Here is a 27,352-nt window from a genome sequence, read left to right as displayed (position 1 = left end):
TAGAAAGCTTTGTTTCTTGAGAGAGGTTGCAAAACAAAGCATACATGTTCCAACTGATTCCTCGCATCTCAGTGTCCTGACTGTAAAATAAGGTCTGGCTTCTGAGTATTGTCATTATTGTGGCATGAAGAGACCTCAGGTTAACTGGAGACCTCCTTGGCCTGGTAATGTGTTTCTGACCCTTCCAAAAAATAAATACATGTGGGAAGAGACAATCTTTGCATCAGAGGGCTCATGGTCAAAATCAGCAGAGTAGACACTGGCAATAGCTGGAGCCTGTTCCAAAAGTATTGAGAAACAGCACCAAGCCTCCTGATAACATCAAAACGGAAAACAATGTTCATGTGCCTCCATTCATTAAGAAGATAGATCACGTACAGCAAACCAGTTTGCAAATGGTGTATCTGCAAGTTTTGCAGAAATATTTTGAGAGTTCTTAAGTAAATGTTGGTTTAATTAGTCATTTATGGTCAAGTTTTACACAGTTCTGTAAATCCAGGCACAAGACTTTGTTCTACTCTGGTTTTATCCCCAGGAAGTCATTAGTAACAGCAGTGGGTGTGCATGAACAGAGGGTAGGTTGAATAAGGCCATTAGTGCTTTAGTCAACATCATACTAATAAATAAAAAAGGGTCTGGTCCCCATTCTCTAGCCCTTAGGTCAGTTGGCATAAACAGACCCACAAGTATTCAGTATTTGTATCCTTTGAGAAACAGTGACCAAACCCAACTTGGCCGCTGGGACCAAACAGTGGTCTGGGCTTAGCCCTGGAACACTCCTGGCAACTATTTGAGGGTGATGTGAAAGTGTTAGGAACCATGTTTAACAGTACAACAGCATGGAAGGTCATGGGCTCAGCCTCCAGCTCTGGTTACTCCACTAGATATGATGCTCTCTTAGGGCTTGGTTATAGCTCTGCTGAACTCAGTTGAATGGCATCTTGTTCTACCACCTTAATAGAGTAATATTCCAAATAAAGCTGTAAAGAACTGAATCCTAATGGCAAAGCTCAATGCCATTGCCTTATCTCACCGTGCTCAGATTTTTCTCTCAATGTTTGTTCAGGTATGTAAAATTGCAAATGTCAGAGGTTCTTCAGGCTACATGCTAAGCGGGTTTAAGCTGACAATTTTTTGCTAGCTGGGGTTCTCGTTTTTCATTTGTATTTCTTGGAAAAGGCAATGAGATGTAATGAATAAATGTAAAACACAAGAAACAGAGCCCAGGGTGCATGGGAGTTGTGCTTGCGTCCTGTGATTTGCTGTCGAGAGGTTTTAGCGCTGAGTGCAGAAATGTATTTATGTAGCTGCTGGTCAGAACTGTGCAATTTAAAGGTTAAATCAGTTCTATTTTTTAATCTTGAGTTTTCATTCCTCTCCACATTGGTGCAAGGAAATCTTCTGGGCCTAAAATTTCATAGGAGCAGCAGAGGCCAAGAACAGAATTAATTTCTGAGTTTGAGAGCAAAATCATCAGGTTTAGGGCTGTAAAATGTTAATCTGTTTCTTTCCCAAGACTTGTCTGAAATACTTTTGCCCACTAATAACTGAAGCTGTTTCATGTCACATATTAAAGCTGTTTTTATGTGTGAGTACTGAAAAAAGTTTTACAGAGCAGTCAGTGTCACCTCTGTGCCTGGCAAAATCTTGGAGCAGATTCTCCTGGAAGGCATGCTAAGGCACATGAAAATCAACAAGGTGCTTGGTGACAGCCAGCATGGCTTCACTAAGGGGAAATCCTGCCTGACCAATCCGGTGGCCTTCTATGATGGGGCTACGGAACTGATGGAGAGGGGTAGAGCAGTTGATGTCATCTACCTGGACTTGTGTAAAGCGTTCGACACTGTCCCACATGACATCCTTGTCTCTAAATTGGAGAGACATCAATTTGATGGATGGACCACTCGGTGGATAAAGAACTGGCTGGATGGCTGCACGCAAAGAGTTGTGGTCAATGGCTCAATGTGCGGCTGGAGACCAGTAACGAGTGGTGTCCCTCAGGGATCGGTGTTGGGACCGGTCTTGTTCAACATCTTTGTCGCTGACATGGACAGTGGGATTGAGCGCGCCCTCAGCAAGTTTGCCGATGACACCAAGCTGTGTGGTTCGGTTGATTCGCTGGAGGGAAGGAATGCCATCCAGAGAGACCTTGACACGCTTGTGAGGTGGGCTGATGCCAACCTCATGAAGTTTAACCATGGCAAGTGCAAGGTCCTACACCTGGGTCGAAGCAATCGCAGGCACAGCTACAGGTTGGGCAGAGAAGAGATTCAGAGCAGCCCTGAGGAGAAGGACTTGGGGGTGTTGGTCGATGAGAAAATGAACATGAGCCGGCTTCAGTGTGTGCTCGCAGCCCAGAAAGCCAACCGTATCCTGTGCTGCATCAAAAGGAGCGTGTCCAGCAGGTCGAAGGAGGTGATCCTGCCCCTCGACTCTGCTCTTGTGAGACCTCACCTGGAGTATTGTGTGCAGTTCTGGTGTCCTCAACATAAAAAGGACATGGAACTGTTGGAACAAGTCCAGAGAAGGGCCACGAGGATGATCAGGGGACTGGAGCACCTCCTGTATGAAGACAGGCTGAGGAAGTTGGGGCTGTTCAGCCTGGAGAAGAGAAGGCTGTGTGGAGGCCTCCTAGCAGCCTTCCAATATCTGAAGGGGGCCTACAGGGATGCTGAGGAGGGACTCTTCATTAGGGACTGTAGTGATAGGACAAGGAGTAATGGGTTAAAATTTAAACAGGGGAAGTTTACATTGGATATAAGAAGGAAATTCTTTCCTGTGAGGGTGGTGAGGCACTGGAATGGGTTGCCCAGGGAGGTTGTGAATGCTCCATCCCTGGCAGTGTTCAAGGCCAGGTTGGACGAGGCCTTGGGTGGCATGGTTTAGTGTGAGGTGTCCCTGCCCATGGCAGGGGGTTGGAACTAGATGATCTTAAGATCCTTTCCAACCCTAACTATTCTATGACTCTATGATTCCATAAAAGTAGCGCACAGCTTGTATCATAGCCAACTGGCAAAAAAACAGCCTCAGAAATATATCTCCCAGACCTTCTTTTGGTCCAAAACAATGTCAGAATCACATGGAAAAATGGGAAACAAGGCTGAGCCTTTGGTCATTTGCCCTAAGATAGATAAGATGTTCTTCACTTAGGATCCTGGTCAAGGTACCACACAGAGCTGCTTTCCAAGTGCTGAAGACCAGGCAAGCTTGATCCTTCCCATTGCTCTCCTGCTGCTGTTCTGGAAAGCATTTCTCCCAGCTTGCTTCAGCTGCGGAGGCTTAGCCTTGATGACCAGTGGGTTTTAGGGCCAAGGTCAAGATCCAACACTGTATCCTCATCACCATCTTGTCCTTTGCTGATTCTTCTCCAAGCGCAGGTAGCCTCTTGCATCCCAGAATGTGTCAGGCTCACTGGGTAACTTCAGTGATGGAAAGCATTACTATTCCTGTGCCAAATGCAGTCTCACCATGAATTTCCTAGTCTCTGCTCCTCTGTGACAAAACCAATTGGGGAGCCCTTCAAAATTTACTTGAGCAGCAAATGCAGGTGGTATGGGTGAGTGGAGACACTGGGCAATGCACCTGAGGGCCTGCAGCAGAAGTGGTTACCTCTGAGAGACAGGACGCTTATCTGTACAGGACGGAGGTTCATAGAGTCTGCAGTCGTTAGTTACTGTAAGTGGTGGTCACTACATTTATCTTCTGTCGTTATAATAGGTTCAGTAAGTAATCTCTGTCTGCTAGGCTTATTGTTGGGTAAAAAAAAGGGACTTTGGGCTCTTCTCTTACTTACATGTAGGAAACATCCTAGGTCTGTTACAGGTGCATGTCCATTTTCCCTGGAGTTCCTTCATGTGTTCCCAGCTTCACCCCCAAGTAAGACTGTGCCAAAATCACTTATATTCTGTGAAGCAAAAATGTGACTGATACAAATGTTGCAGCAGTGTGTAAAATACTAAATTATTCATGGTACTTAAGCACAGAAAATCCCAGGGCTGAACTGACATAATGAAAAACTCCAGGCGAAAAAAACCCACCATGGAAAGTTTTAGATTAAAAACAGTTGCAAACTTCATATTCAGGCTATATTATGGAGTCTTAATCCCTTCTTCCTTTAAATGCCCCTCCTCATGCTGTACCCTGAGCTATCATAGCCAGCTATTTTTAATGTCATTATCCACATCACTTTCCCATGAACAGGGACCTAAGGCAAAGAAATGTCAGATGTCCTCATTTAAAACAGAATATCTACAGTGGCAGCGGGATTTGTGACTAGGTCTTCTCAAACCCAAGCATTGGCCATCTTAACCTGCTTCCTCCCTATCATGAATGGTCATCTTGAGTTCAGTGGACAAGCACCTGTGCACCATTTCATACCAGAGCATTGGACTTTCTCAGTTCGTTGGTCTTCCAGCTTGCCTGGGACTTGTGGGCTACTGACATAGATTTATTTCTTTATTATAATGAATGAAGCTCAGTTTTCCCCTATCTATGACACAAGGGGTCCTGGGTGCTAAATGTTACCCTGGATTACTTTCCCCTCTAGAGTTTTCTGGTGGAAGATCTCCAAACCAAAATAGTAATGTGGGAGCACAACTTTGAGAATTTAAGCAGCTGAATGGACCGTAACGTGCTGCTTAGTTCATGGAGAATTTTAACGGGCCAATATGTAGTGTTGTAACTGAAACACATTGATGTAAAGATCAACAGATCAGTTAAAAGAACTGAACCACGTAGTAAAAAATGATAACTAAAAGCTTAGGGAATTCATACTGTTAAGCAGTCTATTTCCATATTTTTGTATCATTTTGTTTGGTCTTGAAAACATTGTTCAACGGCTGATTTCAAGTTTCCTTTTGCACTTTATTGTTACTTTTACTGTGGAAAACTGATTTAGAAAAAAACCCAACAAACAGCAAAACAGATCAATTAAAACTGTTTTGTCGGTTTCTGTGTATTTCAAAACATATTTCCATTGGAAATTTATTTTTGATAAGGCAGTTCTTGCTTGTTTGAAAAACATTTTGCATAAAAACATTCAAGCTGCTTTAGTCATTTTGCCTTTTGCTTTGAGGGTAAAAGAGACTTTCAGAAGTGTTCAGTGTTCCCTTTTGCCCTGGAGGCATACAGGAACTGTAGAAGAAGATCTGATTCGCTGTCTGTTTGAGAGTTGAAAAGGTTCCTCAGGGTCCCATGAGGACCTGCTGCAAATGAAGGGAAAACAGTGTTTCCTAGCTGACATCCTTCCCTTTACCAAGTGATGAAAAGCAGTGGTGGCAGTATTAGTGACTTTGGCTTTACTTGTCAGTTAATGAGTGTCTGTAACTTGATGTTTCATTTTTTCCTAGACTGTACCCTCGTCATGCAAGCGCTCTCAACAACTTGGGGACATTGACCAAAGATGTGGTGGAGGCAAAAAAGTACTATAGACGGGCCCTTCAGTTAAACCCTCAGCACAATCGAGCTCTCTTTAATCTCGGCAACCTGCTCAAGTAAGTTGAACAGGGAACAGGCACCAAGGAAATTCACATTTTCCCAACACTCATCACCAAACTATTTTTTTCTGCCAACTGGTAGAGGAGTTGCATTATTTCTTAGTGTCAGCCAGCAGTGCCAGCACAAAGGTAAGGCTTAGTTTGGATATCCTTATGCTAGTTTGGATATCCTTATGCTTGTTTGGGTATCTTTATGGTAGTTTGGATATCTTTATGCTGTGTACTACATCACTTAAGGTGGTGTTTGCAATTGTGTTGCAATTAGAAAGTAGGTGAGGGTTTTACTGGAAATATTCACAAGAAAGAAAAATGGTAAAGACAGTCTTACTGCAAGAGAAATGGAAGGTCTTTGTATTATTCATCAGATTTTGTTGATTGAAATTAATCTTCAGTGGCAATAGTTTTTAAAAATACATATTGTCCTTTTAATTCATCATGTTTGCCTTATTATTCTCTGTGATTTTTTTTTTAATATAAAATATTAATACAAAAGGATATAAGCCAGAAGCAGCACCATGATATCTCATGTCAATAATATTTAAATCTGGCCTGTTGATGGGTTCTTTTATGACCCAGCAGATGGGTAGAAACTGGATTTGTTGCACTAGCAAAGCACAAAGGAAGCATGGGAAAGTCTCTTAGAACTGCTGTTTGTTTTGTGTGCAATATGTCATATTTTTCCTAATGTGATAGTTAAGATATTGTATCCCCCTTTGGACATTACGTGCTCAGCATTGTTCCATGGTGCCATGTGTCGTACTATGTTAAAGGTGTGTGATGCTTACGCTAAACTCATGAAAAGAAAACACTCAGGTTCCACCCATGAATTTCCTGGGACTAGTAATGAAACTAACTGGCATAGGGAATTTCCAGTTGAATTCTGCTGAGTTCCTTACACCCATCCCTGCTCATAGTGTGGAAATATAGTGGTGGATATTAGATTTCACCTCCTGGAGTGCTGAGAAAGGCTGTCTCCAGGATTTTGGAAAGATGGGTTTGCTATTCCCATGTGGGAATCTACCTCTTGTTATTCCAGGTAAATAAGCTATCTGAGCATCAGTTGCTTCTGATTTACTAGAAGTCTGGTTTGAGGATCACAGGGTCAAATTTTTAAGGTTTTTTTTTTTCTACAGAAGTCCTAGATGAAATGTTTCTATTTTCTGTTTGCGTGCAGTGAGGACAACTATGTGCCAGAAGATGAATGTTCTCAGGAAGCATTGTAGAGTAATGGCTGAATAAGCCTCTGGTTTTGTTTACATATCCTAAAATAAAATTGTATGTCATCATATTCTTGCTTACAATAAATATTGGTGAGTAGATAATTAAACAATGCCAACAGATTTCTTAGTTAAAATAGACTCAAAGATGGCCTACCTAAAAGTGAGAAATCTCTTTCTCTGCTTTCATGGCCCATCGTCAGTGACACAGAGCAGCCTGATGCTGCTTTCTTGTGTTTTGTTTTGAAGCTTCCCTTTAAATAAATATGTAACTTCTCTATATACATTCATTTTTTTGGAGATACAGCATGAAAAACTGAGATGAATATCATTCAGAATACCTCACAATTTATAGTCTGTGGGATATTCTGTAAAGAGATGAGAAATAAAATATTACAAACACTTGAAGTAAATATTTATCCTGGCTTTCTGTTGCAAAAGAATGGGAGAGAGCTTCTTATTTGCAGTACTCTGTATATCCATACCTCAAATGCTCCAGTATTCAGTACACTGTTTCTTATAAAGAAAAGGCTCATGACTCTTACATGCTTTGAGTGTGTTACGGTTTCATTTCCAGAGGAAAAGTGAAATGCCTAGAAACAATGCCACTGAAACACTGAGTTTATTCAAAAGACTGCTTTTCTTCTGAATGTAGAATAACACACAATGTGTCCTGTTGCCGTGATTTAGTCAACGTTTAGTGAAACCATCCATTCAAGGGAAGGAGAACTGTTTGCTCTCTCTGATACAGGCTTCCGGATATGTATGTGTGTGGATGTGCTGACACAGGTTTGTGTAACCGTCTGAAGATGCAGATAGATATTACGTGTATTGAGATTTAAGATCTTTTAGAGAATGAAACATTATCCCTTCCATTTAAAGAAGCAAACTGAGTTATAATGTTCAGTGGTAGTGCATCTGGCTTTCTGGATGGTTTCTGGTTAGGATACTCTGCATTGCATGAAGTGCTATAGTTATCCATCAGTACCACATACATGTTGTAGCCTATTTCCTAAAAAAAAAAAAAAAACAAAACCAAAAAAAAAAACCCCAACCAAACCAAAAAATCCAAACCAACAAAAACCAAACTCTGGCAGTGTCAAATTTATGGTAGATTAAAGAAATAACTTAGGTTGGAATGGACCTCTGAAAATCATTTGGTCAATCCTGCTGCTTAGAGCAAGTCTAATCGGATCAGGTTGCTTAGGGCTGCATCCAGCTGAATCTTGAGCACCTTGAAGGTGTTACAGAGATGTCACAATCTCTCTGTGCAACCTGTTACAGTGTTTGACCACCCTTGTGCTGAAAAATATTTTTCCTTATATCTAATCAGAATTTCCCATGGTCCTACTTGCATCTCTTGCTTCTTGTCCTGTCACCGTGCACCTCTGTGAAGAGTTTGGCTCTGGTCTTTCTGTATCTTCCAGCCAGACAGTAACAGCCAGCAATGAAGTTACCCCTGAGCCTTCTCTTCTCCAGGCTGCACAGATATGGCTCTCTCAGCCTTTCCTCAAAGCAACAGGTGCTCTAGCCCTGACTTTTAGTGGCCCTCTTTTGGCCCTCTTTCACTGGGGAGCCCAACTCTTGACAGGCATTACTCCAGGTGGTGTCTCACAAGCATCCTATAAAGGGGAAAGATCACTTCTCTGGCCCCACTTTTGGCCCTCTTTGCCATGTAGGGTACATTGCTGGCCCGTGGTCAAGTTGTTCTCCACCAGGACCCCAGACGTCCCCCAACCTGTGCTTGAGCACAGAGTTATTCCACTCCAGGTGCAGGACTTGCATTTGCCTTTGTTGAACTTCACGAGGTTCCCACCAGACCTGGTCCCTCTGAAAAGCAGCTCTGCCTTGCAGTGTATTGTCCATTCCCCCACCTTGGTGTCATCCACATAGTATAGATGAATGGCAAAGGAGTGCATCTAAATTACCTGAATCGGTTTTAAACCAGGGAGTCAAACAGGCTTAAAGGCTTCCTCTAGGCAGGCAGAGTTAGACGCTGCAAGCTCTCCTTGTGAACCAAGATGAGATGCTCAGTTGTGGAGCACTTACTGAGTTCTGTGATTCTGGCTTTACAGAACTAACTTTACAAAATAAAACAAATCTTGACAGTTAAAACATTCCCTAAGGCACTAATTCCTAGGTTACCCTTTATGTTGCAACTGAAATTTGCCCACACACAGCCCTGTGCATCATCAGACTTCTGTGAACTGGTTTAAACTGGTGCTTGTCCAACTGTGGGGCACTTGCAAAAATATGGGAGAGATGCTACCAGTGGAAAGAGCTTTGTCTTGCTCTGAGCTCAAGCGCACTGATTGTAGAGGGCAGATTGAGAGCTTGAGTGGAAGACGGAGTCAGGAGAGGGCATTTTAAGGCAGGGTATTTGGAGAAAAATCAGATTGAGTGATTATAGACTCCTCATGTCAGCTGAATTTGTTCTCTCTGTCATAGCGAAAGTATAGATTACCTAGCTTTTCCTGCCCCAGATCCCCAGTTTATGGTAAATTAGTGTATATGACTGGTCCTCCAATTCTCTGTGCTCTCCCAAACTGCTGGAGATCTATGAAAGCCACAGCCTTGATCCTGCAAAGTGTTGGCCTTGATCCAGAAAAGCACTTCAGCCAGTAATTAATTTTCGGCTTGCATACATAAAAGTTAAGTATGCGTTTAAGTGCTTGGCCAGATCGCCTGGTATCTTGCAGGCCTAAGCCCTCTGAGAAACTACTGGATCTGCTTCTTTTAATGTAATTCAGTCTGTCACATAAAAAAGATGCCTTAATCTTTCCCTCTCTACCTCCACTTTCAGGAGACAAACATTGTTCTTGGATCAAAAGAAAAAAGAAAGAAAGGCCACTTGGGAAAAAAAGAGTAATTAAGAGGGCTGCCCCATGTTCAGAGTGCATGCTTATGGGTAATGGGGACTTTTACTGCTGCTGAGTGGATCACTTAATCCTTTTATTTCTGTAGCTGGCATTTCCTAGAGTTTTTTGCCAAACATCAATACCTTTATAAAGCAGTCATCTGGTTTTGATTTATAAAAATGTGTTACGAAACTGTAGCCAAAAGTTTCATAAATGGACAAGCTAGCTGATCTCTAATTAGTGTAGGAGAAAAGTGGTTATTTATTTGTTTTTGCTTCATTCGTGTAATTCATATGGAACACCACTGGAAGAAGGAAAAGACCAGCACAACTGGCTTTACTTAGCCCTATGCACAAGCAAAATATTCTTCCAGCTACACAACTAGAAAGGGGAGAAATCTGCAAAGCCACATATATTACCAGCTGAAATTTGCACCTTATAAATGAGATCTGGTTACTTGGCCATGTCATTCAGATGAAATCTAAGGCCAAAGCAGCAAGGTGTTCACGTATTTTGTGTCCTGAAGCCTTTTGTTTCTTTTTATAAAGAAAAGAAACAAAATTTCTGCTATTCATATTCTTTCTACAACCAACATAAGGAACATGTTCCAGTCCAGCTAAATGTCCTTAGATGTTTGTTCATGAAACCTCATTTTTCCAAGGAAAGAAATACATGGAGATACTGGAGAAATGTAGCTCAAATAAATAAACATCCTTAGATCTTTGTTCAGGAAACCTTTTCTGTTTTCCATGGTAATAAATGCAGATCAAATCTGGAAAAAACCTAGCTCATCAGCATAGCCAGCTCTCAACTATCTCTGTTCATAATGTTAGGATCTGAAGAGCAGACTACTCTAGCCTAATAACTGACTTACTAAGGAATTATTTAGAGGTCCCAGGCATATTTAACTTAGCAATATTTTAATTTCAAAGTATAATTTAACTAAGTCATAAGTGGCTCTATAACAGCACTCATTGTCTGGGAACATGCAGGGGGTTTTTAGGAAAATGCAAATGTTTTGGTGTCACCAACCTACTGATGTGAGCAGGGTTGGTGAGAGCAAATGTCCTGCTCCCAGGACCTCAGTGACATGACTGAGGCCAGACCTTCAGAAGCTGACTGCAAACTTGGTGTTACCCTGACACCATCCCTTCCTGTAGGGCATGTGAATTCCCAAGGACATTGATGGGAGGGTCTTGAATACCCCTTCATGCCTGGGGACACTTTTGCTATCTTGTCTTTTATGTACCTTTAACTCCTGATGGGTTGAATGCATAAGAATGAGATATATTTGCCATAAAGAGAAATATTGAGAGGATATGTATGGTAGCACTGGAGAAGTTTACAAAATCTAGTGGTTATGACTCAACACACAGTGCATGTGGCCTGTACTGCTTGCCTGATAGCAAGCAATAAAAATACCTTTTGTTCTTCAGAGTGTGGGGCTGAGGAATGAGTTGTTTTGGGCAGTGTTTTGTCTTCACTAGGATCATCACGTACTGCTCAGTATGACAGATACCAGAATAGAAGTCCAAAAGCAGATTCATTAAAGCCTATGTTCTCCCAACCCCTGAAAACAACATATGGAAATAGTGATGGGCTGAGGAGATGCACACCGTGGAGAGGATGCACAAGTGAATCATTTAGTCTTTGTTGAAAAGGTCAAGCTGGGGGCTTTCACATCTCTTTGAAGTAGTTCATCAGTGGGATGATGGGATGACTTAAACCTGTGCTTACAGGAACATTTCTTTCTTTCCCTCCTTCCCTGTTGTGCAGGTCCCAAGGGAAGAAGGAGGAAGCTGTGATCTTACTGCGGGACTCCATTAAGTACGGCCCAGAGTTTGCAGATGCTTACTCAAGCCTGGCCTCGCTACTAGCCGAACAGGTAATGGTGATCACTTGAACTCTTGTGACTATTGTGCATGTGTATGCACTGCAGCCGCAGCACCTCCTGCGCATCCCAACAGAGCACCCTCACCTTGTGTGCATGCATGGGTCCCCCACTGTCTGCAGAGAGCTCTCAGGCTGCGTTAGAGATGACTTTTTCAGGATGGGAGGCAACTGATTTGCAGTGAGTAATTACACCCACATGATGTGGCTCTGAATTAAATCACTGTTGAAGTTGTGAGTAAACACCCTCTCTGCAGCTCCCCACATCTATGGTGAAGTCTTAAACCATTGTACTTTGTTGTGACAGCAGAATAGGCGAGCACTTCCCCCTCAGACACACATGCCTACGTAAGTAACTGTCCTGGGTTCAGCCATAGCAGTTTTTTTTTCTCCTTCTTAGTAGCTGGTGCAGTGCTGTGTTTTCGACTTTAGTCTGAGAACAAAGCTGATAACACACTGATGTTTTAGTTGTTGCTAAGTCATGTTTACTCCAATCAAGGACTTTCCAGTCTCATGCCCTGCCAGTGAGGAGGGGCACGGGAAGTCGGGAGGAAGCAGAGACAGGACACCTGACCCAAACTAGGCAAAGAAGTATTCCATACCACAGCACATCATGCCCAGTATATAAACTGGGGGGACTTACGCAGCAGGCCCAGGTTGCTGCTCAGGTTGGGCTAGGTATTGGCCAGCAGGTGGTGAGCAATTGTGTTCTCTCACCTTGTTATTTCCCTTATGATTATTATTATCGGTGGTAGCAGTAGTGGTTTGTGTTATACCTTAGTTACTGGACTGTTCTTATCTCAACCCATGGGAGTTCAATTCTTTCCATTGTCCTCCCCATCCCTTCAGGAGTGGGGAGGGAAGAAGGGGGTCAGTGAGTGAGCGGCTGCATGGTTCTGAGTTACTGGCTGGGCTTAAACCATGACAGTAACTTTGAGATTTCATAATAAATCACTCCAAAGCTAGGAAATGACAAAAAACAGGTGGGCTCTGCAGCCTGAATTCTGCCCCTTGCATACATACATCGGGATATGGCACTTCATTACTGTGGTAGATGATCATATACAGGGGATGGGAAGGTTCACTACCTTTATGTTGCTCTTAATGAACAGCTGTTCAATATTTTATTTAACCTCATTGGTTATTTAACCCCAGGCCTTATTTACCATGCATGGCCAAGGCTGTGCTCTGGAGGCAGGATTACTCATTTCCTCTCAGGCTTGCTCCCCATGCTCATTACTTGGGGCTCCCTCTACTCCCTGTAGTTAGGTAATTTATTTCTACAAGGTCCCTGTGAGGTGAAATATTGCCCCCATGGAGAAAAAGGGAAATTGAAGCACAAAATGCCTGAGTTCAGAAGCCACAAAGTGTGGGTGCCCATGATAAGACCACCAGGCCCTGCTTTTCTCCATGCCTGCAGCAGGAGATGAGGGATGCTGTGCTTTGGGCATCGCTCCCATGGGCTTTGGCCATAGCCAGTGGCCCCAGTTTGGGGATACAGGGTTGGGTGACAAGGTCCTCATAACTGCACAGCTCCAGCACACCTCTACAAACCTTTGAAAACTGATTTTTTTCTCCTCCAGGTTTCAAATCTAACTGTTCCATAGCATGGTGTGCTAAAGCTTTCTATAAAGACTGCCAAATGCAAATACAGATAAAGCAGAAATGTATCCTATTTCACTGTTTTCCATTGATCTGGTTAGTGAAACCTTTCAGTAAGGGAAGTGGATAAATTTCAGCAAAACTATAAGCAGAGGTCTTGTTCTGATTTAGGTTTCTTTAATGATGTAGTCACTCTGCAAAACTCATGTATGATATATGTGGATTACTAAAAAATGTGCTATTTTATTTTCCCTTCTAAATTACTTTCAAATTACTTTCTTCCCTGCGAGGGTGCTGAGGCACTGGCAGAAGTTGCCTAGAGAAATTGCGGCTGCCCCATCTCTGGCAGTGTTCAAGGCCAGGCTGGATGGGGCTTGGAGCAACCTCGTCTAGTAGAAGGTGTCCCTGCCCATGGCAGGGGACTGGGACTAGATGGTTTTGAGGTACTTTCCACCCCAAACTATTCTAGGCTTCTATGAAATATTTGAATACTATCAATGTCAGCTACACGGGCATAGAAATACAGTGTATGAATTGAAAGAACAGACTCACTGAATGGGAAGTATGTTTTGAATAAAGCTGTCAATAAAGAGTCTTCTGCACGTATAGGAAATGAGTCCTCCACAGTAGTACCTGGTTTTAATATTTATTGAATTTATTAATTAGAACCATCGATTGTAAGGTCAACAGAGCAATAAAATGATTATAGAGCCCTGAGGCCTTCTGCCCAAAGCAAATGCCATTAATAAGTCCAGCAATAATTCATCTACTCTTACATATAGATTGTTCACCCTCTTGAGTAAGTGGTAGGGAAAAGAGATAGTACAATTTCCTCAGAAAATAGCTGTTTCCTGCAGGCTCTTAACACCTTCTCACATTCAGCCACAGTGAATGACTACCTGATTGTGCAGCTTCTGCCTCACACACTTATCCTAGTGACTGCAGTAAGGGCTGTCCTACAAACACATGCTGCTGTCCGTGGCTGGGGGCTGCAGAATCAAACCCTAATGCTGTGTGCTTTCTGGAGGGGTAAGTGCAGAAGTTTTGGTAACTTCAGCCCAAAGGATGATGACAGGATCCCATTTTTTAGTTTTGGGTTTCCTACTTTGTCCAAGGAATCATGTCCAAACTGTCTAAAAATTACAAATGTGTCTTTCTGTCTACTTGCGGCCCAGTGTCTGTCTCACAGCTGAAGGATATCTGTGATGCCATGTAGTTTATGCAGTAAATGCTGGGATGTGATAGAAAGGGCCTGACGTGTCATAAGTGGTGCATTAAAATAACTCACACAAGATGACCGTGCTCATGAGAAGCTGCTGCTCCTCCAGCTTTGCACTAAGGATAAGAAGGGAGGAAACGTGGATGTGGCTTGGTGAACTATTGCCTGGATTACCTTGGTTGGTCCCACACAGCATGTTCCCCCCATCAAGGGCAATGAATCCAAAATAAGGCTTATTGGCCCCTTCTTCCTACAGATGTAAAAAGTGTTCCTAAAAGAAATGTCCCATGAACCAGGGAATTAGCCTGTAACTCAATGTAATTGCCCTCTTCTCTCTTTAATAGTTGGTTCTGAAGCCAGACCTGACATGGAAAAAAACTACCGCCACATTGTATAAAACAGTTTGGCTTGTTTGTGCCTTTTACCACAGAATCGTAGAATCATAGAATGGTTAGGGTTGGAAAGGACCTTAAGGTCATCTAGTTCCAACCCCACTGCCATGGGCAAGGATGCCTCACCCTAGACCATGTCACCAAAGGCTTGCCTTTCTTACTGCTTTTTCTACTTGGTGTTGTAATTTGGTCACAACGTATTGTTGTTTTCCTTGTTCTCTATGATAACTGCAGTGGTGCTAATATCAGAAATCAAACATTTTTGTTTGCTATTTGCACAACTCTCCTGGTTCTCCAGGATTTCCTCTGATGCACTTGAACAGTACCTTCTTCCCTCTGTGTGTGTGTGTGTGTGTGTGTGTGTGTGTGTGTGTGTGAAAACTGAGCCATGAAAAACCAGACTTAAACCCCTTGGAGTTCAACTGAGAGATCCTCACATGCATAATATATTTAATATCATAAAAATCTCATACTTTTTTTAAGCCAATCTTCTGCATTTTGTGAGGTTGATGAATGTTTCATGAGCATCGGGAGTGGCATTATAAACCGTTAATGAGAATCAAGCCTTGATGAATTTAGAGCGTTTCTTCCAAGAAGAGGAGATGCTGTGAGGGAGAAAGCTCTGGCAGAAAAAACTGGTCCCACCCATCCCGATTTCTGACTGTGCTTAATGCAAAACTTTGTTAGAGAAATCATCCCAGACTCTGTGCTGAGCCTGAGGCAGGCAGGTGCCAAAAAAGCAATGAGCCATGATGAAAATGCTAAAAGTGCTCAATATTAGTGAGTGTGAACGTTTTGCCGTGGGACACTCTGCTAATCCAGTTTAACACAGCCCTTCCATGTTTTAAAGATTGGGTTTATGGTCAGTAAATAAAATGAAGAAAACTGACATATGTGCAAACAAAGCCACATTCCTTGACTGAAAATTAAAATCAGAGGAAAAGAAACTAATACAGAAATCTTTGAAAATACACTTGTTAGTGTCTTGGTAACACAGATGCTTTCTCAAGAAATTGTTCTTCATTTCAGTCAGTGCTGATGATAGCTACACTTTTCCTGACCCCTCAGGATAATGATGTCAGATTCACATAAATATACCCAAAATGTCCAAACTTAAGCACTTTTAAAAAATGTGTTTCTGTGTTTTGTCACACCCTATCTTTTCTGCTGGCTGACCTTTATCATATAAATGTGAAAGCACTTAACCGTGGCAAACTGTGCTTTCATCAAGTCATATTCTTCCAATGCGATTAATTCCAGCTCCCCAGTTCTGAAATACGAGGTGAGAAAGGAGCCCACACATTTAATCAGCTACAGAACAAAAGCTACCATCAGGTACACCATTTAAATCCAGAGAATGCGTCCGAGGCTCTAGGATTTGCAGGGCTTGGGGAGAGCACAGTCCATAGCTGGGAGTAGACCAACCGTTTATTTCAGTGTGGGTTCAGCTGCCAGGCAGGATGTTTGCTTTGGTGGCTCCTGGCCCTCCACAGTGGAGACCCAGATGGCTGATTTTGCTTGGGAGCATCATCAGGGGGCTCTGGAGTTTGTTGCCGTAGGGTTGTACCACTCCATGGCAGGGAAAGAATAGAAGAAAGCATCTTTGGTGCTGGAGGCTTGCCTGACACCCCTCTGCACTCTGCTTGTCTCTGCTGTTCACAGCTTCCTTCCATAAATACATGCAACGGCAAGCCTCTGAGGTTAGGGAGGGGAGGAAGACTGTGATAACCCATGCTAGTGAGCGTGCAGGCAGTGGGCACGCTCTGGCTGGCTGGAGGGAAATGGAAAACTTATTAAATTGCTATTTATCCAAACGAGACACCTAATTTTCGTGTCAGGACCAGGCTGTTTGTAGCTCAGGCTAGAGAGTAAACAGCCTGTGGTACACTTTCTGTAGGCAGGGTGTTCCCAAAGAAAAGTTCTGTATTTTCCAGACATGCTCAGCGCCAAGAAATGCCCTTTAAATCCATGCAAAATGTAAGGGCTCAGTGCATCTGGGAATCAGCGTGATGGCACATCCCATCAATCCCAGTGAGCTTACATCTCATGCATTGACAACGCCTGGTTTTAATCTGGATCTGTCAAATTTTCCCCACTCTTTCATTGCCCCCCGTCCTCCTCCAGCTTCCCGTCTCCCTGTGGAGCTCCCCGTCCCCCAGGCATCACACAAGCCAAGCTTTCACTCCGTATGTTTTCCCTGCTGCCTAGGGATAGAATAGCAGAGCTGCAGAGGGGAAATGTTAGCCAGCGAGATGCTCATTAAACAAATAAATGAAAATATATCAGCTCCCAGATGACAGGTATTTCTCAGCAGAACCAACACGACCCCTGTCACTGTGTATTACCTGTCTGGGTACATGCCCAGCTGGGCTCACTGACATTGCACAGGAGCCACCTTTTCCAGCTATTATTTTTGTTTCACAGATAGCTCCAATTGCAAACGTATGGGGGAAGGCTGTCTGAATTGCTCTGGGGTACCAGATGGGAGCTATACGTCATCCATGCCATGGGGTATAATTCTGGCCTCCTAGACAGTGGGGTGGGCTCAGACCTTGAGCTCCACATACAGCAAATGATGCTGACACCTTTTCTGCCATGGCTAAGAAATCTTCTCTTTTAAGGAACGGCTTAAGGAAGCAGAAGAGGTCTATAAGGCTGGAATAGAAAATTGTCCAGAGAGCTCCGATCTGCATAACAACTATGGTGTTTTCTTGGTTGATACCGGTAAGTGAGAAGCAGCAAGGAATTTGCCCTTTCTGCCTTATTTGCTTTGAGTTGTTTTATTCAGCAGCGTGCATCTGAAAGGGTGTGAAAAGCTTCCAAAGCAATAGATGTGCCTCCACTGTAGCTTGGAAATAAATATTCCTGTGCTATCAAGATGGCACAGTGTACTGGAATTTGTAATCAATTCAGGCACTGTGCGGCAGTGGCGTTCAGCCCAGTTGTTTCCTTCAGTGTTTCTCAGCATCTTCGTACAGGCGGTTGTCATCTTCAATTTGAGCTGGGCAGCACCCCGACAATCCTGCTGTTTCTTCAGGAAAGCATGGCCACATCAAACCCAATTCCAGGCACACAAGTGGATAGTTATGGTCTGGAGCACTTTCCGCTCTGCTTGGTGACAAATCAGCTCTTTGACTGTAAAGGTTGAGTGCCACCACTATAAAAATAAACATGGCTTTTAAACAACAACCATCTTGTGAAAAGAAAACCTAAGATACTCTGGGGTGAATTGATTTCTCAGGAGCTCCATAATGACATCCAAAGCCTTTCTTTTCTGAGCTCCTGGTTCCTATTCAAATTCCATGGACTCAGGCACTTCCTGCCATCCACATAATGACAACAACAAAAAAACACCACTGTAATTGCTGACTTTATTGACAGCTTTATAAGCAAAGCCAAGTTTGACAAATGAGTAGCGGAAACAAAATTACTATCTCACTCCGGTCCCTTCAGAACAGAGCTGAGAGCCAGTGATGAAATATTGTAAGCTTAAAGTGTTTGGTTGCTACCCATTCTGCCCCTTTGCAACTGTGCCTGTGGTACTTGGGAAGACAGGACAGTGGCACCCATCAGTCTGCAGGTGACTGTCCTGCCTCTGAGCTGACACTCAGCCGCTGGTCTTCTGTAGTACCAGTGTGAAATACACACGAAAGCAAAATGAATATTCATAATCAAAAAAAGGCATTTCAGCATTAGCAACAGAGGTTGAGTTTCTGAATTTGTGCCCTGCAAAATTCAAGCTTGCAAATAATAGAAATTCCTCAGTATTTTCACACTGTCATTGTGCTTATCTCTGCTTGCCATCCCAGATAAGCTGCCCTTTTCCTGCCAAAAACTGTGGTCCAAATGCACTGCAGTGCACTTTCTATTTTTTGCACTTGTGCCAAGGTGAGAACTAACTCTTCCTGGTTTACTACTACACTTCCCTGCACACAAACAAGAAGAAAAAACCCCACTGACTTCTGGTACTTCAGGCATTATGTGTAAATAACCCTCCCGGAGACATGACAATACATGAAGGAAGCAGCTGGTATTGAGCCCATCACAGGCTGGGCTCTTCCCCAGCAGGCACAGGGAGATGCTGAGAAGCACCACACCAATTAACTTGCAGGACTTTGTGCAACAAGCCTCCAGCAAGTGTCAGCTCCCAGGAGCCGTAATAGACAGCTCTGCAGTGGTCATAGACATTCATCTCCCTTAACGATGCACATTACCCCTGTGTGTTGAGCAGGGGAGGCAGTGGCTGACTTACAGACTATGGTGCACACCCAGCTGCTTCCCAGGATGTTTTGTACATGTGATTTTCAAAAACATCTGCCAGAGGTGGGAGAAGATGAAGGCTTCTGATGGATGTGTTGAAAAAGTCCTACCTTGAAAGATGCATCATTGGCCTTTGATGAATCTTAAGTGCTTCTAAACCTCCCTACAGACGTCCCTCCTCTCTCCTGTAAAGGAGGTGCTGAGAAGTGTCACTGTTACTTTTATGTTATGGAGATAGTCTCAGAGAAACCAAACGAGATCTGAAGAGCTATGAAAATACAATTCCCACAGCAGCAGATGCTCAGTGCCCCAGCACGCACAGGCTGCTTTCAAGTTCTGCTTTCCAGCTAGAAATTGAATTAAATACATTGTGAAGTGATTCGGCTTCAAAAAATGCCAATACTCCAAAGCTTTGTTGGTGGATGAAGCTCTGTGAGTATCGGTTTTCATCAGGAGATTATCTGGTCTACAGTGTGCAAACCAATTTAACGAGCAGTGGGGTTAAAAACACGATATTCACACTGCTGGAATGCAGTGTGCTCCATTAATTTATTTAGTAGGTAGCCAGCAGGCCCTGCCTGAGGGAAGCACTTCAAGATCCTTCTCGAGGAAAGCCATTACTTAGCTAAATAAAAATATAGTGTTAGAAATACAACTTCAGGCTTTTGGGCTCGTGGTCTGGTGCCTTGCCTTTTGCACCGTGTTGTATTTTGTGCTGGTGCTCAGTGATGTCATGGACTGCAGGACCTCGCACCAGTACACACTGTCACACGGGGAAGCAGTGCCACCCAATGGCTCCTCTGCAACATGGAGTTGGTGCCTACAAGATCCAAAATGGGCACCTGGACCCCTCTGGTCTGGGATTCATTGACTCCAGGTAGGAATTAGCTCGTCACTGGCAGCTACTCCCAGTCCAGGTGAGCAATGCACAGAGACTGAGCAGGGCCAGCCAACAGAGGTGGAGAGAATCACCCTGTTTGGGAAGACCTGAAACTATTTGCAGCTCTGGTGAGCTTGTGGGGTATACCGGGTGGCTTATTCTCCATGTCTGTGTTGCCTTTCTCTCCAGTGGGCCAGGGTGGAAGGGTGCTCTACCAGTAGGTGAGATACGTGCCGCAGCCCCCTCTCTGGGGTGGGTTCTGTGCTTAGCACAGTGGATGTATCTCCCCTGCAGCATGATTGCTGCAACAATTGACTTGCAACAGCCCACCCCATGAAAATCTGCTTCTCAGGGTTGTCTCTGAATATTGGAGCCTATTAGTCTGGACAGCAATTTTGCTTGTACTGAATCGCAAAAGGCTGAGGCAGTATTTCTCTCTCAAAATGGTTCCCATGTACACAGCAGTAGATGAAAGAAGAACCCAGAGCATTACTGTCTGCTAAATTTGTGACAGGCTTTTTTTTTAATGCATCAGTTTAATTGCCGTGTTTCTCTCCAGGGGCTCCTGAGCGAGCCGTGTCCCACTACAAGCAGGCCATCCACCTGAGCTCCACTCACCACGTGGCCATGGTCAACCTGGGCAGGCTTCACCGCTCCTTGGGGCAGAACAAAGAGGCTGAAGTGTGGTATAAGCGGTAAGAATTTGGGATGCTAAACAAAGGTTTCTCTCTTCCTCTTATAAGGTTTGTCTCTTCCAAAGAGCCTCTGATAGATGAATCTGTCAGTGCATGTTTCTTTCTCCATCCAGATAAAAACCTCCAGGTAAATCTCCAGATTTACCTTTGGTTATTTGGCTATTTTTAGGGAATGCTTGGAGAAGCAGCACAGACTCAGGCAGTGTTGACTTCTCTGGCCCGTTCCCAATCCGCAGGATGGACACACTGCTGCTTTTGGCTGGGGGATGCTCCTAAGATGAAGTCAGAAGATCCCTGAGGGCATGAATAGGTTGTTAGCAGGACTCCCACCCTTCCTGAAGCTGGTCTGTGCATGCTGCACCAGTAACAGCTATAACTGCTGCACAGACCACCACTAAAACTTTGACACCATTGGGAACTCTGACCCACCCCAGTAATGTGCCAGTAAGGCAGGCTCTGACTCCTAGTATGCAGCAGGGTGGACTGTTTTTTGGGTGGGAGGGGCCCTCCTTTTTGGCATCCTTATTTGTGTTCACATTTCCCAGTTTCTGCCACCATCAGCCATTCTCACTCCAGATGCACTTTGGAAGTATCTGTCTGTCCTTTTCAGGCAGCCAGAGAGATTGCTGCTGTGGGCATGCTTACCCCTCCAAGAGACCTTAAGTTTATGCTTCTCAGGGTGGGATGAGCAGGGTGTAGAGCTTAGCAGTTCTATCTCAGGACAAGCCGCTCCTCGCTCTTCTGCTTTGATCCCTACACCACCCAGAGCATCTCTTTTTCCCAAATTCCAGGGCACTGAAGGTATCCCGGAAGGCTGAAATACTGTCCCCGCTGGGGGCTCTGTATTATAACACGGGGCGGTATGAAGAAGCGCTGCAGGTTTACAGAGAAGCAGGATCACTGCAGCCTTCGAACAAAGAGATCCGACTGGCACTGGTGAGTGTGAATGAGACCGTGGAACTGGAGCACCAGCCACTGGGTGCAGCATCATCTATTAAGGAGGGCTGAGATTTTTAATGCCATAACCCTTTATAATGTGGCTCTGCAGGCTCAGGTTTTAGCAATGATGGGGCGGACGAAGGAGGCTGAAAAGATGACAAACCATATACTCAACGAGGATGTGAAGTGTCTGGAGTGCTACCGTCTTCTCTCGGCCATCTACAGCAAGCAGGAGCACTATACTAAGGTACCATGGCTCCAGAGTGCCCTTGTCCTGAGGGCTCACACACAGAGCTCAGATTGAATTTTACACTCCATCTGTCCAGAGACATGTCACATGCCTTAGTGCACATCCAGTGGGTTAATATTTTTACTAAACCCTCCTTTTTATCTAGATACTGGGACTGAAGTTAAACAGTGTGGGTTTTTTATTACTTACTGCTCCCACTGCTGTCAACCCCACTGCCACGAAGCCACAAGCATATAAAATATCATTTCTATGTGTGTTAGTGGTGTGGGGCAAACAAGGGAAAGGAAGAAGGTAACTTTTATGCTGGGAGGCCTAGTGGTGAGGGCACAGAATACAGTAACACAACATCTTCTTGCATTCTCACAGGCACTTGAAGCTATAGAAAAAGCTCTTCAGCTAAAACCAAAGGATCCAAAAGTCATATCAGAGCTCTTTTTCACTAAAGGAAACCAGCTAAGAGAACAGAATCTCCTTGACAAGGCTTTTGAGGTACGACTGCTCTCAGCCCTGTGGATAGTTTTGTAGATTTAAAGATAAGAGTTAGGTCACTGCATCTAATGCTCCCTGGAGTGTGCACCCTGGCTGTTGCTCTTGGGAGCTCAGAAGTTCAGCAGTGGTACAGGTAAAGCTATGGGGCACCTTATTTTGCGAGACCTAGCTGCAAATTTTTCCTTATTCCTGTGTGGAAATAGACCTCCCTGCTCTGAGAGGTTTAGTACAGAATCGTGGTGGGATTATGGAGGAGCCTAGGCCTTTTCTCATTGACCAGACCCTTGGTCCATCCAGCCCCAGCCCCCTTCCCAGTGATGTCCAACCCCAGGTGGCTCAGCTGGAAGCATGGGGAATTGTGAGAACACACCATGATGTTATATCTCACCTTATTACCTAATAGCTAAGAGGTTGGCTTATCCTATGGAGCAGTAGGCTTGAGAGCTCAGAAATTATGTTAGCATTATATAATAGTACAGAATATTAGTGGGACAGTTCTGAATATTCTCAGAACCCCTCAAGATGTCTAATCCTGATTTGAATCCTTTCCTTTTGTGACACCATAGAAACGATGTTGTTTGGCAGAGTCCAGAAGGTCCTTGTTGCAGCTTCTCCCATGCACAGTGGTGGAGCCAGTGGAGAGTGATAGCATTGCCCTCGGGTCCTTGTGGAACCTCCGCACAAGTGACTGTACCATAGTCTGCTGCCAGCTCCAAAGCCTTGCAGATGAGGAGCATCACAACCCACACATGGCTTGTGGTTGGCAGGCACCTGCCCAAGGAAATGACCCTGATGTGCAGGAGACCCCAGTGGTGCAGGGTCCAGAGAGAGGGTCACAAGGGTTGGCGTGGCTCCTCATATGGTGCTGTGGGCAGGGAAAACCTTCAAGATGAGCTCAGTAGTGAAGCAGTGTATTATGTTGCCTCTGCTGTGAAGAAGCTGAAACTCAGCTTGTGCGTTGTATGTGAGAAGAATTTGAAATTATATTTTAAATGGATTCAGGAGAGGAAACTTTCTCTTTCCTCTCCAGCACTGGTTTTGTTTGGAGATTCAGACTCTTAACCTAAAAATGTTTCATATTTATGTAGAGCTATAAACAGGCTGTGGAGCTCAATCCAGACCAAGCACAGGCCTGGATGAATATGGGAGGCATCGAGCACATCAAGGTATGACATTTTTGCTTTTCCTTAAGATGCCGAGTACAGAGACTACTACTTGGGACAGAAAGCCAAATTTGTTTCAGGCTGCCAAGAACTGCATGTGTATGAACAGTGAGTGTCCCTGACATATTTTACCCCAAAAGGGAGGAAATTCTGCTCACCCCAACTAGAACTTCCCAACCAGATTGCTTTGGAATATCTATCTTGTAATGTAAATCTCATATTTTAAGAGAGCAGGCTGCAAGGAACAACGTGCCCATCTCTAAAGCTTTCCTGCTTTGGTTGTTTACCTACCTTAGAGAAAAGTCACCGTGAGTTGACTTTTAAGATTCCTCTCTATGGAATTAACTTAATAAAGATGTCTAATGCAGAGTACTGGCATGAAATTATGGAAATAGACAGCCCGCCCTGTGATTGCTTATCTTTTTGAATACTTTAGCATATCATTATGATGTGGGTCTTAAGGAGTCACACTGTATAATATCCTCAAGCTATCCTGTTGCTGAGTGAAATTAACTCTTCTGGTACAATATAACAGACAAATGTAAATCTACTGTGTGTTTGACCCAATTTAGGCTAATGGCACTCCGTGATCCATTTCATAATGAAGAAGTATTCCTGTTACCTAACAACATCAGGTTTTATAAATTTTTTTTCCTGCGTATTATGGTCTTCACCATTCCCAAGGAGTTAACCTTGTATGTCAGGGAATGCGAATGAAATCTGCCACTCATTTTCTTTGTAGGGGAGCTACATCACCGCCCGTGGCTACTATGAGAAAGCCTTACAGCTGGTTCCAAACAGCAAGTTGCTGAAGGAGAATCTGGCCAAACTGGATCGCTTGGAGAAACGGTTTCAGGAAGTCCAGGAGAAAGACCAAACATAGCATTCAGTCATCAGTGGAATGAAACTCATGCCCCTTGGAGAAGAGTATGGTGGAAGCCTATTCTTGAAGTGATGCTGAAGGAACTTTGATAGGACTCAGACTTCCGGAAGGCAGATTTTGAATGCATGCTTACGTTTGACCAAAGTTACAGGAGCCACTTTGCTCCTGTGGGACATGCTGGAGAATGAGTGAAAACCTTCCTTTAATCAAGATTTTTGTTTAGGCTGGTCCATTTTAAGCACACTGGGAGTCTGGGTGGGACGTGTACCTTCAATATCTTGGTTATCACTGGGGAAACCACGGAGACAAAGCACTCATCCATTGCAGCAGGGGTGAAGTAGCACCTCTTATTACTCAACATAGGCTCACATTTTTCACATAAAGTACCACTAATGGGCTTCATTGCAAGTGCTGCCAGGTCACTTTGAGCCAGAAAAATGGTCAATGGTCACATAAAAAAGTTTCAAGGGGTTAATGCTGAGGAAGTGGTGGCCACTTGTACAGCTCTGAATGTGACTTGAAAATTATTCTAAAGGAAGGGAAAACAGTATCTAAATACCACCCTAGAAGGATGATTCTACAAGTAGGAGAAACGAACCTTTGAGGGAAAACCTCCCCTGAATGTGTTACTCACAAGATAGTCATCTTGTACTAATTCAGGTTTGACAATGTTGTCAAGTATATGGCTTTACCCTTTTCCCTCTCCCTTCAGGCCAAATAATTATTACGCTGAAAAAGAAATTAGAAGCATCCAAAGGCAATAGGAATCTCTAGAACTACTTGTCCTCCTGTCCAGTCCCCAGTAAAAAACCCCAACCAATCTGATCCATATAGGAGGTAAAGTAAAGCCACAGAGAATGAGGGAAGATTTCCTAGGCCTGGAAACGTACTAAGGAGGCTTTCTTTACGGGTTTTCAAGGACGAAGCCCATTTATCATGGTGATAGCACTGACAAAATACTATGTCAAAGTGTTCTCACCCCTTCCCCTTAAAGATACTGAAAATGACCTATAGGCGATCAGTCATAAATCTATATTTTTGAATACTGAAGTGGGAGAACAAAATCTCTTCAGAATTGGGACTTTTATTTTTGAGTTTTATTTATTTAACTTATAATAATCAAATAATTAATATATTTTCTCTTTTTATACAAATTGGACAGTATCCTTCACAGCTGGCCACATGGCTGGGTGTTGTGACTCGCATTGTCTGAAGCTGGAAAAATGCAATACCATCAAGATGTGCTTGAATAACTCCCTCTAATGATGTTTCTAAAGCAAATGGCTGCAGAGCACATTGGGCCATAATGTCACTGCAATAATAGCGCTTCTGCTGCTTCCACCAGGGTTTGTGGCCAGTTCCAATGAAAGAACATGCCAGGGTTTGGCACTATTATTAAAGGATAGTTCAGATTAGGTATGTGATTCCTTGATACACACCCGTCAGGAAAAGCCTGTGTGCCAGTGACCCACGTGGCACCTGGCTTGAGCTGGTGCTGGCCATGGCACCTTGGCAAGCTCCAGACTCGTTAAGTGTGATGGGACAGCCATGTGCTGGTGGCTCCACTGGCTTCATTTAGAAAGCTCTGTGTCTAGCCAGTACTGATGGTCAAATTATTGACAAATTATTAACATGATTCCACCTGCATTTGGAGCTTAGAGGGAGCTCAGACTGGTGCAGACGTCTGCCCTTGCAGGGCTGCGTGCCCACTGAGATGAGGCTGGACTTGGGAGGTACAGATCCACACTGGCCAAGGAGACCAGTCAGTGCCTACAGCTAGGCAGAAGCGAGAGGGAGAGAGCACTGGTGGGGGAAAGGTGGTGACACATGTTTCTGGGTTCTCTCCCTTTGAAGAGCATCTGGGACCAAAATAAGCAAGTCTTTTGCTGGTGAATTTTCCCTTCTGCCCCCAGGCCACACACACTACTTTGTTTTCTGGAGCCAAGGGCAGGTTTGGGGTCCTGGGTCTTGGTCAGCAACCCTTGTCGTTTCACATGACTTTTATGGCCACAGGCTTGCTGACCTGACATTTCTGCAGGTCCCCAGTGCAGCAGCTGTTGGATGCCATGCGTGGAGTAGCTTTGCATAGCCCTGCTGCTGCCAGGATGGCTGTGGAGAGATGAGGTCATGCCAGCAGAATCCCATGGGATGGGGAAACCAAAGCTTAAATGGCCTCTGAGAACAGTCAGTTCCCCACCATGCACTGCAGGGTTGTAGATGGCGCAATACTGGGGTATTCAGAGGTACCTACACCTTAAAGCTCTCTGCCTCTCCCCAAGGTGAGCCTGCCTTCACCAAAGCTCCATGTGCCTAGGCTGTCTGGCTGCCTGCAGTACAACTGCATGGCATCAAGCCTGGGGGCTGGCAGGGTGTTGTTAGGTGGAGCTTGGGGCAGCGGTGACATGCAAAGTCCCCCAGCGGAGGAGGCATCTGCAGAGTGCTGTGACAGCTACCTAAACCATGGGGATAGGGGCGGGAGGAGATGCCTCTCATTTAAAAATGTGTATCAGCTATAACCTTTGCTTCATAAAGATATATTAAATAAATACTATATATTCTACAAGCCCCACAGCAGTGTGGCTTTAAATGGTGGCCGATGAAACTTATTTTTTCAAACATAGAAGAAGTTGTATTTTTTATAGCAATGCTTTGTGAGGAAGAAGACTTGGTTTTGTGTTTTTAACTTTGGTTTAAATCTTAGTTTGTTTTCCCTGATAGAAATGATTGTCTCATTCTTGTCCTAGAAGAACCACCTTGACCTCCTAAAACTGGTGCATGTGTAAAAGTGTAATATAGCTTTGGGTGCCTCCCTCCCAGATCCTGGAGAAGGATTACCATTTTTGCAACACTGTCTTACTTGCAGAATAACATAGAAAGATAGATAGACTATAGATAGATAGAGAGACTATCTTCCCAGTGAGGGATGTGGTTTTGTTGGAAGGCATATGTTGGAAGGCAATATGTTCATCCGCTCACCTGAATTAGGCAGGTAACATATCCATGGAGTTCAATCCCAGTTGAACCTGATTATGTTTATATGCAGAAAGGTCGACTCTCCACATTTTGGTTTATGGTAGTTATGGAGAGAAGAGGGCTCAGTAATGAACCCCGCTTTCCTGA

The 27,352-nt window shown here is 44.0% G+C and overlaps 1 protein-coding gene across 1 annotated transcript in view; it reads left to right on the top strand.

The window, feature by feature from the left end:
- Positions 1–24,442, top strand: part of TMTC1 (transmembrane O-mannosyltransferase targeting cadherins 1) — a 147,224-nt gene extending 122,782 nt beyond the window's left edge. Inside the window, exons 12-20 of the mRNA XM_061444822.1 lie at positions 5,349–5,492; positions 11,347–11,455; positions 17,295–17,397; positions 20,373–20,508; positions 21,300–21,444; positions 21,557–21,694; positions 22,064–22,186; positions 23,275–23,352; positions 24,092–24,442. Coding sequence (XP_061300806.1) covers positions 5,349–5,492; positions 11,347–11,455; positions 17,295–17,397; positions 20,373–20,508; positions 21,300–21,444; positions 21,557–21,694; positions 22,064–22,186; positions 23,275–23,352; positions 24,092–24,232 — 1,117 coding nt within the window. The 3' untranslated portion in view covers positions 24,233–24,442. The remainder of the gene's footprint in view (positions 1–5,348; positions 5,493–11,346; positions 11,456–17,294; positions 17,398–20,372; positions 20,509–21,299; positions 21,445–21,556; positions 21,695–22,063; positions 22,187–23,274; positions 23,353–24,091) is intronic.
- Positions 24,443–27,352: the final 2,910 nt, after the last annotated feature.

The sequence above is a fragment of the Pezoporus flaviventris genome, unplaced genomic scaffold (assembly GCF_033815535.1).
Source record: "Pezoporus flaviventris isolate CSIRO_AGI_PZ_B2104156 unplaced genomic scaffold, CSIRO_AGI_Pfla_v1 ptg000002l, whole genome shotgun sequence".
Lineage (NCBI taxonomy): Eukaryota > Metazoa > Chordata > Aves > Psittaciformes > Psittacidae > Pezoporus > Pezoporus flaviventris.
The sequence above is the reverse complement of the archived record's forward strand: the minus strand, read 5'-3'. Positions and strand labels throughout refer to the sequence as shown.